Source organism: Poromitra crassiceps (assembly GCF_964638095.1).
Source record: "Poromitra crassiceps genome assembly, chromosome: 6".
In the NCBI taxonomy this organism is placed as follows: Eukaryota; Metazoa; Chordata; class Actinopteri; order Beryciformes; family Melamphaidae; genus Poromitra; species Poromitra crassiceps.
This window is the reverse complement of record NC_139627.1, coordinates 40,438,440-40,451,750: the sequence shown is the minus strand read 5'-3', so window position 1 is coordinate 40,451,750 and position 13,311 is coordinate 40,438,440. Positions and strand designations below refer to the sequence as shown.

The 13,311-nt window shown below is 46.5% G+C and overlaps 1 protein-coding gene across 2 annotated transcripts; it reads left to right on the top strand.

The window, feature by feature from the left end:
* Window positions 1-989: 989 nt before the first annotated feature.
* LOC310778343 (uncharacterized protein) lies at window positions 990-12,557 on the top strand. 2 transcript variants are annotated; one of them, XM_083638739.1, is made up of 7 exons: window positions 990-2,347; window positions 2,952-3,025; window positions 4,072-4,303; window positions 4,585-6,608; window positions 7,662-7,880; window positions 8,256-8,382; window positions 12,468-12,557. In XM_083638739.1, the coding sequence occupies exons 1-6, from the start codon at window positions 2,011-2,013 to the stop codon at window positions 8,358-8,360; spliced, it is 2,991 nt and encodes a 996-aa protein (XP_083494865.1). In that variant the 5' UTR covers window positions 990-2,010; the 3' UTR covers window positions 8,361-8,382; window positions 12,468-12,557. The 2 variants fall into 2 exon arrangements, with proteins under 2 accessions (XP_083494865.1, XP_083494864.1); XM_083638738.1 differs by lacking the exon at window positions 12,468-12,557 and adding an exon at window positions 10,278-11,255.
* Window positions 12,558-13,311: the final 754 nt, after the last annotated feature.

The following is a 13,311-nucleotide window of genomic DNA, read 5'->3' as shown; positions in this document are numbered from 1 at the left end:
AGACTCATAGGTACTACTCATAGAATCCATTCTCATTCAGATATCTTGAGGTGAGAGCGGTCAGGGGTCCCCTTTGAAATTGACAATGCTGGTTTTTCAAAATTCATTATTTCGCCCCGTTCCTTCCCGACAAGGTAGCATGGCATTGTTGCTCTGTCAGCAGGGCATTTCAGCAGTTTTTCCGCCACAGCTCCCAATATGCTGTAGATCTTACAGTTTCATAGCTTATTTGAGCCCACTAGAGCTAGAGTCATATTGACCGCAGATGCCAATAGAAAATAGGGGACATTTTCGGGGACAGCTCCAGCCGGGGACAGGTCACCAAAAACGGGGACTGTCCCTGAAAATCGGGGACGTCTGGTCACCTTAGGCTATGTGTCATGTAGACTGAATGCCAAATCTGTCCAGTGTAGTCTTAATTTCTGGTATTTGGAGTCACCACCTCAAATTACATGGGAATTCCATTATGGATCCTTGCAAAGTCAATGAAAAGTTTTGAGATTTTATCCATGGAAATGTGTGTGAACGAAATCACACTAAATTACATTGATAGCTACAATAAAAGCCACTTAGCAGTGTGGTTATTTTTGGCTGTAGTATTGGTCATGTCATATTTGGGGCTTGCAGATGACATAAAATGCGGACACTGGACTGAATACTTCCCTTATCACAGAAGGGAAAGAGCCAAGGATCGATGGATGGATGGATGGATGTATATCCCATTATTACGCTCTGATGGCAGTCAATTTAAACAGTGAGTAGTACTAGTGAGTGACGACTACTACTGACATCGTGTGCGAACAACCTACCATGATGCACGAGAGAAAAAACGAGCCGAGTGGCAGTTCTATCAGCCAATGACATTTCGACTCGCGGAGGCTCTTTAAAGCTTCTGCTAATGGCTTTTGTTCAGAAGGCGGGGATGAGGCGTCTCGGTTTCTGTTCTTCGGTAACAAACAGAAGGTTACGAATTCAAAAAAATCGGATTATTGATCATCTGACTGGCTTTACGTGAACGAGAGCGGTATGGGATGGTTTGGCTATCGACCCGGAGCTTGTTGGCTCGCTTTTGACGGGTGATTCGCAACATTTGACATGGTATATCGGGCAGACAACCTCGCGTTCGGGTCGTTGAAGTCGCGAGCGATGCTGAGCCGATAAAGCTGCATCATCATCATGTTGCTTCCGAGTCGAGTTAGCGAAAAGAAATCTCAAGTTGACACAGCCGGAGGTAAAGCTGCTTCACAGGCCAGCCCTGACCACTGAGCCCGGGCAGAGGGACTGCTGATCAACCGGACTGTTGGCGCTGGTTCCTGCTTTGCGTGGTCATTGTGAAACTGCATGGGACTTTCTATCACTTGGTGTTTACGCCAGAGATTGGCGCGATAACGTTATTCCTGCATTTATTATCCACACTTGGGTGAACAGTTGACGTTGGTGTAAAGACAAAATTACAGGCAAACACAAACAAAAGATTCCGTTGAAATACTAACAGTTAATCGATTTTAGTTTATTCCAGCAACTGTTTTGGTACGTTAGATAGAGAAGAGATGGACATATATGTAACGTACAGCTTGCAGTAGAATTATGCTCACTAAATCTGAGCATATTTAAAAACAAATGTGTAGCTGTTAACCTATAAGTTCAAAGCGCCGATGACAACACCTCTATGAGCAATAATGAGGCAATTTCCGCTAACTGACCTGGATCTGTTACAGCCGTCCAATGGAATACGATACCCTAAAACTACGATGCTGCCAGCGTTTGATTGTCGGGACTCGTAGCTAGGCTGCCGGTGGTCTCTCTCCTGTCACCGGGCCCACGTGGAGTTTATGTCGGGATTCGAGACGGGGCTGGCCGGGGAAACTTTGGCTGCTGCAGTTCCCGGTGCGCCGTGACGCACAGGCCAGGGGCGCGTCGGGTTGAGTTTGTTTATTTCACTTTCACGCGTAGTAGTGCGTCTCGGGATAAAGTTACATTAACACATCAGGATAATCAAACCCGTTAAATATGGCCGGAGACTGCACATATAATAGCGCTCATTACGGGAACGCAGAGACGTTTTGTCCGTCCAAACCGTGGTCGGACGGAGACGGGGAGATGGATTCAGTCGTCAACTTGAAAGGGCGTGGTGGACCGACGCCGCGCGACTCGCCCAACTTTGAGGTGATCGACGGGCTGTTGTACCGTAAGAAGCTGGAGAGGGGCTTCATCAACTACCGGGAGGTTTTGGATGCGGACCGGAGACACGAGGCGATCTCCACCTTCCACCGGAGGCGGCCCGGCCTGCGCCACTGCTCCCAGGAGGAGACCTACAGATGCGTGGCGGAGAACTACTGGTGGGAGGGTATGAACATCAATTGCATCTGACTTCAGGATCATGTGGTTCCTGCCTGCATAGTCATGTAATTATTCTAATCCTTTCCCCACACCAAGGACCATATTAGTCCACATTAGGCCCACAGAGCCCCATTTGAACCCAAACCTGAGATATTTTTTTAATGTGGGATAGGATTTTGTCCAGAATTCCACACTGTCTGTATTGTAGGTAGTTAACCTGCAACAATTCTGTTAACTTCTTATACAGAGTAATTGTAGTTCATCAGTTTGCGGGGGTTCCCCTGGAACCTTTCTAAGGCACTACTGTAACATACACAGTAGACTATTATAGGCTGCTACAACGCTGGAGGGGGGTCTCTCTGAATCCTAGTTGTGAATTCTCTAGTTAACTTTGTTTCCCTGAGCACAGGGTAGTCATTCCTTAATATGAGGACGTGTAGTACCTTTGTAACACGTTCACACAGTGATTTAATCAATCAAAAGATTAAAGAAACAGTCTGAATCAGACATGAAAGGATGCCGTTAATCATGGCCCCGGCTCCTCCTTTGCTTCACATTCTAATGTTGGCGTTATTGTCCCCCCCCCCCCCCCCCCCCCCCCCCCCCCGCAGGAATGTACTTCCAGATCCGAGACTTTGTCCTGGGCTGTCCAGAGTGCCTGGGACAGCGCAGCAAGAGAGCAGAGGTAAGGGCTGAGCAGAGCCACAGAGTCCAGCTGTACTACAGCAGCTGCTCCGACAAGCAGTGCTGCCTTGAGCTGTTTTGCCGACTTGGTGACTTTGTCGCTAGACTTAGCGACTTTTCAGACCCCCCTGGCAACTTCATTTCTCAGAAGGGACTAGAGACAAATCACATTTTTCTGAGCATGGGAAGCAATGTTACTGTGTTGAATCCCAAAGTGTAACCCATGTTAACCCATTGATGATGCAGCATTTGTGTGTGTATCCCTTTAAGACCGCGAACCACGTCCACAAAGGGATACACACACAAATGAGGGATATACACGCAAATGCTGCATCAGGTATCAATGGGTTAATGGCTTGCCCAGGGGTGGCGGCAGGATTCAAACCCACACTCTCACACTTCCATAGCACACACGCTACCACTCAGGACTCACAGGGACTCTGATCCACTCGGTTACAAAAGCATTTGCCAATAAATTGATACGGCTGATCATGCCGGGTTTCTGTACTTGCTTGTCTAATCAAGAGAGGTCTGATGATCACAGCCCTTCTCTTGCACACAGCTTAGCCCCTCCCTCCCACTTGTAAGTTGTAATTACGCTGAAACTGGCCCAGTTGGGCGGGGTCAGCACTCAAACGGGCTACGCCTCAGGGTGCATAACAACTACAGCCATATATATATTGTTATGCAAATTATCACGTGGGGACTTGGAGCGACTTTCTGAGCAGCCAATAGCTACTTTCCATGGAAAAGAGTTGGCAATTATTTGATATTATTATTCAATAAAGGCATCCTCTCTCCCCGCCCCTCTATCTATAAGTCACCCTTTCCCATGATGCTCAGCTGTGCGGCACCCTCCTGTTAAACTCTCGTCTCTTCCCCGGTTTTGTCAGTTTTGCTGCAACTGTCACGTTTCAATTCACACTTGGTCTCGCTCCCTCTCACTGAACTCAATTCCTCTCTCACACGCTGATATATTCCAAAAGTGCCTTCTTCTCACACATTCTATTCCTCTCTAATGTAATCATGTCGCCCTCTGTCTCTCAGGAGGACCGGGGTGTCGGCGGATGCGTCTCGACGACGGTGGCGTCGCACAGCGGTGACGTGCTGAGCAAGCTGAGGAGTCAGCGGGAGGCGGGACTGTTCTGTGACATCACCCTGCGGACGGACGGGCGATCCTACTCTGCCCACAGAGCCGTGCTGGCGGCCGTCAGCGAGTACTTCCAGGAGATCTTCTCCGAGATGGGCTCCAGCACGAAGGCGGACGTGGACCTCACCGGTAGGACGGAGGGCAGATGCCTAGAGACCAAACTGACCTTGATAAACATCATGGCATGGCCACTGTTTTCCTTCACGTGACTTTTGTCCTCTGTGTGTCTCGTCTGATAGGAGCAGAGGTTGCTCTGATTTAAAGCAGTTGTTACATTCCTAGTCCCCCCTTATGTTGACACTTGACTCCCACTGTCTGTCTGACCCTCTGTTTACGGCCACTCTCTTTCATCTCGCTCATCTCACTCACTCACTGACCCGGGTTCTAATTAAAGGCTTCCTGTCTCTCAGGTTTCAGCGAGGAGAGCCTGCTCCCCCTACTGGATTTCTCGTACTCCTCCACGCTGTGCGTGCGCAAGGAGCACCTGCCCGAAGTCATCGCCATGGCCCGCCACCTGGGCATGTGGCTCGCCGTGGAAGCCTGCTCTGCCCTCCTGAAAGAGCAGGAGCAGCTGCCCTCGCGCTGCCCCAGGATGGAGTCCCCAGGCAGGGGCTTTCCCTCAGCGGGTGCTGGTCCACGCCACCAGCTTCACCAGCAGCAGAGGAAAAGGAAGAGGCTCTCAGCAGGAGAGGAGAAGCTGAATGACGGCTTCAGGCTGACGCTGGATGCATCAGATGAGTCTTTAGTAGAAAGCCCCAGGCGCATTTTGCGCGGACCGACCAGATTGCAGCCCCAAGGCCACAACTGCGTCCCTCTCAGTCCCACACACAGGATGAAGCTCATGGACTTCAAATCTCCCTCTTCCAAGAAGGCCACAGCCCCTCGAAACTCCACAACCGGCCCGCAGTCACGGAATTGTCCCCCCTCATCCCCCTCAAACACCCGTCTTCTCCGCTCCTCTCCTGGTGCCGCCCAGCAGGTTGAGAAGCTGCTGCCCTGGCCAGAGAGCCCTCGGCGAAACAGAAAATCTCCCTCTATCTTTCCACAGCTTCCCTGCACCCCCAGATCGAGGCCCGCTGATGTGTGTAGTCCAGTTAGGGTAAAGCAGGAAGTGGTGACAGTGGGAGAGGATGAAGAAGATTATGCACGAGCACAGGAGAAGTACAGGCTCATGAACGTCCTGGGGCTGCAGAGGACCGCCCTCCTCCCCAGACCGGAAGATCTGATTGGCTGGAAACAGAAGAAACGCCTGAGGAAGCTGAAGGCCAACAACTACTCGCTGACAAAGCGACGGAAACCCCGCCCCCCAGCCCCGGGACTGACATTTGGGGATCTGCCGCTGTCACTTCCCCTCTGTAACCCCGTCAACACTCGCTTCCTCAACAAGGTCATCAAGACCGAACCTGTGGAGGAGATGAGGGTGAAGAGGCCAAAGTCCTCCCCTCGACCTGTCCCTCCCAGTGACAGGAGCATGCGAAGCAAAGGGGCGTCACCCGACGTGCTCCAGCCTGCGTCCGGGCCTGCCTTCGGGGGCAGGGAACTCAGACGCTCGGCGAGGAGGGGTGGTAGAGCCCCGCTTCCTGCCCCGCCCCCTCCTCGCCACAACAAGTCCAAAACCCGGGCGAGGAACACGGTCAGGGTGAAAGCAGAACCAGTGGAGTACTCCATCTCAGGTCCTGCACTCCCATCAAACAGTCGCCGTGGCCGCACACCTCGCAGGCCGCCGCCGCCACCGAGGACACGTGCCAGGAACAAGGTGACCGTGGCGGTCAGACGAACGCTGCGCTACAACAGCGCTCGACCGGTGACAAAGGCCAAGGTTAGGCGGAGCGCAGCGATGGAGGCTGAGAAGACACAGCGTAAGCCCAGAGAGGAGGGAAGGATGTCAGGGAGCCAGGGACTAAGGGGGCTGGTGGACACTAGACCGAGAGTTCAGGGTAACGAATCTGAGGGCCTGCAAACATCTGACCCCGCACCTCCACCGTCCATCTACAGCCATCCTCTGTACAAGGTCATTAAAGAAGAGCCAGCGGACCCCGTGCCGGTGGATGGACCCTTCCCCGATCCTCCCTCACCAGACTTAGGCAAGCGGCAGAGCAAGCCCCCCATCAAACTACTGGACCCAGGCTTTCTGTTCAGCTTCTGTCGGCCGGCAGGGGTGCCCGTGGCGGTAGTGAAGAGGGAGGAGGAGAGCGTGGATATCTGCCTGACGCGCTCCGTGTCACAAGTGGGAGAGAAATTCGGTGCCGAGGAGCCTCAGCACAGGGCCCTGAGAACCAGGGGATCCCCCTCTGCCCTGCCTCGGGTGAAGACGGAGAGGCAGGAGACGAGTGTGAGCCAAAGCCGGGTCCAGAGACCCAGGCCAAACTCCCAGAACAACACTCTGGTTCTGGCCAAATCTGCAGGGTCAAAGAGCACACGGACCATACCAAAGGTACATCGCAGTGGGGAGTGATTCATGTTTCTGTGGCTATAAATCATCCAGAAAATGGCAGTAGAGAAGATACACTGTAGAAATTGGATCAATTAATTTAATTCTTTGTTAGTCATAACCTAACCTCACCTTCTTTTAGGAGTTAGCAAGTCTAATCTAAATCCAAGCTGTGCAGAGAGTCATCTAGATAAACATATTTGTGTTTTTCTTTGGAGTATTGTTTCCACTACCATAATAGTTCAGACAAGGATTCTGTAAAATAATTTAAGTAATGCATTGCAATGGCCTTATTCCACTGCAATGAACTGTGTATTAATATATGGAAAAGTACTGTAATAATATCACTGTACTTAAAACTGTGTAATACCCTGCATTATGTATTGGGGCAGAGGTTTTCAAAGTGGGAGGCGGGCCTCCCCAGGGGGCCTCCAAGCAGTTTCTGGGGAGGCACAGTGAATGGAAGTGAAAAAATATTACATTTGTTATTAGTTATCAAAAGGAGATCACATAGAATAGTGATTTTGTTAAAGTATATAAATTCAGTAGTTTGTGGGAATTTGACCGTTTTTCCCACTTTCCTAGAGTCCGATACAAATAAATACCTTCAGACACCTTTTTTATTATGTACAGTATTTGGTGTTGTCTGAAGTATGTCAAATAGTAATATCAGCCTATCTTGGCTCAATTATTGAGTGTCTACAGGATCAAATAACATAATCACGATCCAATAGGCATCCAGGAATTGGGCGAGGGGGGGGGGGGGGGCGCATTTTCCCAAGCTTTGTCTTGGGGGGGAGGCCCGCAGTCTCAGACTTTGAAAAAACCCTGTATTAGGGAGATGTACCTACACACAGAGTAATACTTACAATACTTTTCAGAGGTTAATCACCACATTTTAGATTTGCATTGCTCGCTTCAAAGTCGTGTTCTCGATTTTGCACATAATGGTCCATCTGACACGTTAACGTTTGAGAAATTGTATTTTAGCTTCCATGCTAACGTACATAACTGTAAGGTGTAACTGTTCTGTTTGTCTTCTTCCTGTATCTGCAGCAGCAAGGTAAAGTCCTCCCTGTGGGTGGCAGAAAATGCGTCTTGTTGGAATCCATCCGTCGGGCGAGGCTAAAGCAGCTTCGGGGCCCTCGTAGTCAGGCCCCCAAGGCCCTGAAGTCGGCCCACACCTGTCCGCAGTGCTGCACCACCTACACGGACTGTGTTGCTCTCATCATGCATCGCCTCAGGCACATCGAGGGCAAACACTGGCCATGTCCGGTAAGCAAACGGCAGCCTTAAACCATACCTGGACCCACTTGGCTCTGGAGGCTACTATTCGCCTTTCTCACTTCCCACCCAATTCAGCCATACTGTGTCCTAAAGGCAGGAAGTAACACAGGGGCATGCAGAACATTAATGAGGGTTTCCTACTTCCAATTCATTCGGTGATCCAGTGCCGGGGCCCTCCTTACTTTTTTGCTTGCACCTGTGTTCATTCCCGCTTTTTAGACACGAAATGGGTGGCAAGTGAAAAAGGCTAGTGTCACCCCATCTGCATCCTCAGTGTTAGTCCAATCTCTCCCCTATCTTCACTCCTTCTCTATGAGTTTCTGTGCTGTTAACCCTTCGTCTTCCTCCCTCTGCGCTGTGCAGCTCTGCAGTAAGACGTTCTTTCGACTGAGGAACGTACGGAACCACATCCGTACCCATGACCAGAAGTTGTACAAATGCCGCAGCTGCATTGCCGCCGCCTCCTGAGGCGGGCCGAGCAGAGACTGAGGTGGGTGGGAGTGACAGCATGCAAGGCTGAGCCACACTGAACTGAATATCTGATATGCTTTGTGCTTGGTTTGCACGTCTACGTCCTTCGGGCAGGGTTCCCACCGGCCTGGAAAAATTTTGAAATTTAGTGGATTTGAGAAATAAAGAATAAGGCATTAAAAGTTTTTGGGAAAAATCAAAAAGTGGCGACAAGGTAGCTCAGCAGGCCAATATAAACAGTGAATAGAAAAAAGGGAGCTTCTTGATGCTTATAAAGAATTTAATAAAGAAGTAATGTACAGGAGACGCGTCTCTTGTGCCCTTGTCCTTTCCTGAAGATGTACTGTGTATTAACTATTTAAGTATACCTGTACATTACTTCTTTATTAAATTCTTTATAAGCATCAAGAAGCTCCCTTTTTTCTATTCACTATTAAAAGTTTTTGAAAATGAATCGATTGCCTTGAAAGTACTTGGCTATTTTTGCGTTGTTAGCAGCAGTTTTTAAAATAGCTGATTTCATTCCATGTGTGTTTTTTTGTTTTACTTGGCAAGATCACCAGTAAAAAACAACAAACATTTAAGCCAAATTGTGTCCTTGAATTCCACCAAACAAGTCCATGAAAGTCATTGAAAATACCTTAAATTGATGTCCATGCGAGTGTGCTGTGGGAACCCTGTTCATGGAACTGTTTAAAGGGACAGCTCACCCTAAAATCCAAAATTGATATTTTTCCTCACCTGTAGTGCTATTTATCCATTGTTTTGTGTTAGTTGCCTGAGTTTTGGAGATATCGCCTGCAGAAATGTCTGCCTTCTCTTCAATATAATGGAACTGGATGGCACTCGGCTTGTAGTGCTCGAAGCACCAATTTTTTTTTTTTTTTTTAACTCAACAGCATTGTCTCTTTCCAGAAATCATGACCCGGTTACTCAAGATAATGCACAGACTTTATTGTGAGCAGTTTTATGTAGGAACTATTTTCTTTTGCAGACTCATGTAGGAACTAGCTAGCAACTAGCGGGTGTAGTTCGGTCACAAGAAAATAGTTCCTCCATGAAACTGCTCATAACTGTGAATTATCTTGAGTAACGAGGTCATTATTTCTGGAAAGAGACATTGCTGTGTTGAGTTTATCAAATGTATTTCTTTGGCACTTTGAGCACCACAAGCCGAGTGCCATCCAGTGCCATTGTATTGGAGAGAAGGCAGAAACTCTGCGGCCGATATCTCCAAAACTCAGGCAACTAACACAAAACGATATAGATGGATAAATAGCACTACAGGCGAGAGGGAATATATGTATTTTGGATTTTAGGGTGAGCTGTTCCTTTTTAAAGAGGGAGTGTGAGTTTACGGCAGCACAGTGTGTGAAGAGGATATGAGTGTGTGTCTTTTCTGTGGGTAGACCGGAGTGTATTGTGATCACATGGGCTTCACTATCAGCATTGATTCTCCAGAGCGCCTTATGAAATAGAGAGGCAAAGTGGAACGTCACATCCTGCTTCAGCACTGTACCAGAGATTTTCATCCGCCATTTATTTTCCCATAGACATTTAGTAAAATGCTTCTAAATTATTTTTACTTCGTCAAACCAAACGATTCAGCTAACGCTATAATCGGGAGAGACCATAGAACATTTCACTTGGACCAAAACATAGAAAAAATATTTTCTTTAAACCCGCATTTTTTAAACGTTTTGGTCCCAGTGAAATGTTATGAGATCTCTCCTGTTTCTAAATATATCTGTACCGTTTGGTTTGAACCAGTAAAACTATTTTTATACGCATTTTACAAAAAGTGTATGGGAAAATAAATGGCGGATGAAAATCTCTGGTACAGTGCTGCTGAAGCAGGAAGTAGGCGGTCACTTTGCCTCTATAGGTTTGTCAACAGTCCTGTTTCTTTTCCAGGGTGAAGGCTGACAGTGTCTGAGATCAATGAGCAAGATGATGAGACACACGGTCGATCAGCAGCTTGTACATACAAAGCGTCTGTCGCACACGAGCACATCAGTCTGTGGAGAGGCATCGTTACTCTGATTCTAATCCGTGCCGTTGTCAATGATTTGCTATTAATGTTATTTAAATAACCAAACCAAGGTTCCTGTGTGCATTTCGGTAACTACAGGGGTTAAACTTGAACATTACACTCAGGGGGCGGGGAACTGCGATGCCACGGTGTAAAGTGATAAAGCATTGCAGTTGTGTATAAAAATGAAATGCAAAATTATTGTGATGATTATTATTACTATTATTGCTATAATTATTTTTCTATGTATAGATGAATCTCGAGTGCACTTATATCATAGCTTATGTTGTAAACCTAAGAAATGGTAATGAAATTGAAGGTCGGAGTTCGCGGCGGGAATACTTGAAGCGATGCTGGAGCCGGAGGGAATACTTGAAGTTGGAGGCGGTTCTGTGAGGGAGACGGTCCTTTTGGTGTTTCAGTGGGTATCTCCTAGTCTTTGTCCTTTTGGTGTTCAGATTAAAGTATGACTTGACTAGTCCCCCTCCTCTCCCTTTGTATTGACCTGCTAGTCCCGCTGTAGTCCCGACGGCCGGGTGAGGGTGGATTTGAACGGAGCTAATGTGATGACACCACTGCATGTCTATCTGCGGTTTCGTTGTACTCCACTGTCTTCTCTAAAGCTGCCGATTTGAAAAAGGGAAACGCGTCCGATTTTAATGTGAAGTTTGAAGTAGTAATCAACATACCTGTGTCATTCATTACGGTTGTTTCATTGATATTTTCTCCGGCTTTAATCCAAGACAAGGCTCTTGTCTTCGTTGTTCTAAGATTTTCCCTCCTACTGAATAAATGCAATGTGTGCACATAAAGAGACATTTAGGATGTTTCAGAAATTGATTTTAGAAATAATTGAGCATCGTGCCGTTATCTGTACAAAAGATATTGAATAAATTTTTGCCTTTTATATCCTGTCATTCTTGCCTCCATTTCATATTCTGGATGGGTATTGTACACTCACTAACTGTGCAATGGTAATGTTGCCGCTTGTGAATATACTTGCATTCAGTGCAATTCTAGTGTGACAAATGTATTGATTATCTACTGGGTAGTTATTTGTGTAAATCGAACGATGGACGCCAACTCCCTTTGGCATGTCGAGTTAATAAAAAAAAAGCTATCCATTCAGAAAGAAGCATCAACCTCAAGTTGATCACCGAATGTCTTAAACATAAGATTAAGTCCGATTCATTCTTTTGTTAACTAAGGATTGGTGTAACCTTATATCCTTTGACAAGTACCACAACTTGTTTACATTTTGTGCTAGTAATTATAACAGTAAATGTTAATCTAGCGGCTTTGTCATTCATTTGGAGATTAAATTATGCAGAATATAAATTTTCTGATTTGTCCGTTGCCCACACTCCCATTATACAAGTACAATAGTGGTGCTGTGACACTGGATTGGTTGATGCTCCTGCGCTGCAGTCATCCAATCAGGAGGAGGATGAGTCTGGAGAGGTTAGAGGAAGTAGGAAGAGCTTTGAGCATGAATCATTTCCATCCTTTCTTATTGACTCATCTGGAGCAAAAATGGAGTTCTTTGTCTGGTCATGTATTATTTTCTGTGCAACAAGATATGCGACAAAGACTCATATTCAACTAGCTGGTTACCATGATGTAAAATAAGATTCAACTGATGATTCCTGTGGGAAGATCGGGCCATTTCAGCAGCAAATTGGAATAAGAAATACTGTATAGTAATAGTAATAGCAAACAGGAATACAGAAAACAATTTCAATACCAGAACGCACTATAGGTCGAAATGCTCAAATGATACAATATGAAAAACAATGGACTCAAGCATTAAGAGCAGTAACAGTAGACCTTGAGGCAAAGAAGTCGAATGGAAAAATATTAACAATATAATGTATCAGAAATAGGAAATACGGCAAAATGTGGAACATAAGAAAATCAGAGGGCGCGCATGAAGACTAAATAACCGCCTCGCGGTTGTATGCCTCCGTCGACAAGTGTAAGTTATCACTATATTGACATGTATGATTCCAGTGAATAATTTCCAATGAAAACATGCTGACTTCACTCAGAGACGTTTTTTTTTTTTTTTACAGAGGACTGCTGGAGAGCTTTGTCACACGGTGCAACGACAACCACCTGAAGCTCAATACTGTATCCGGAAAACCAATGAACTTGTGGACGACCAGAGGAACAGGAGGCCCCCTATGTCCTGGTTGTCATCCAGGCAGAGGAAGTGAAGAGGGTGGGCTCATACAAATATCTTGGGGTCCAATATAATATATTGTGGTCCAAAATGTGATTATTAGGTCAACTTAAGGATTTTGGTGTCTGCAAATGTAAGTGACAGCACTCAAGTTGTTGTAGAATGACCTAAGATTGTTTTCTCAGCTATGGTGGTAAGAAAAACATGATGTTACACAGTGAAGTTGACCTTTGAACTTTTGTTTATAAAATATCATCACTTCATTTTATCCTGTTAGACATTTGTCTGAAATGTTGTCATAATTAGCCTATATGAATTCTTGAGTAATGGACTTAAGCATATTTGGTGAGGTCACAGTGACCTTGACCTTTGACCACCAAATTGTAATCAGTTAATCCTTGAGTCCAAGTGGCTGTTTGCGCCAAATGTAATGAAATTCCCTCTAGCTCCGACGTTTCTGAGATATTCCGTTCGTGAGAATGGGACAGACATGAGGTCACATTGACATTGAACTTTGACCTTTGATCCCCAAAATCGAATCAGTTCATCCTTGATTCCAAGTAGACGTTTGTGCCAAATTTGAAGAAATTGCCTCAAGGTGTTCCTAAGATATGTTGTTCTCAAGAATTTGGCGGACATGAGGTCACAGTGATCTTGAACTTTGATCTTTGACCACCAAAATCAAATCAGTTCGTCCTTGTGCCAAATTTGAAGAAATTCCCTCAAGGTATTCA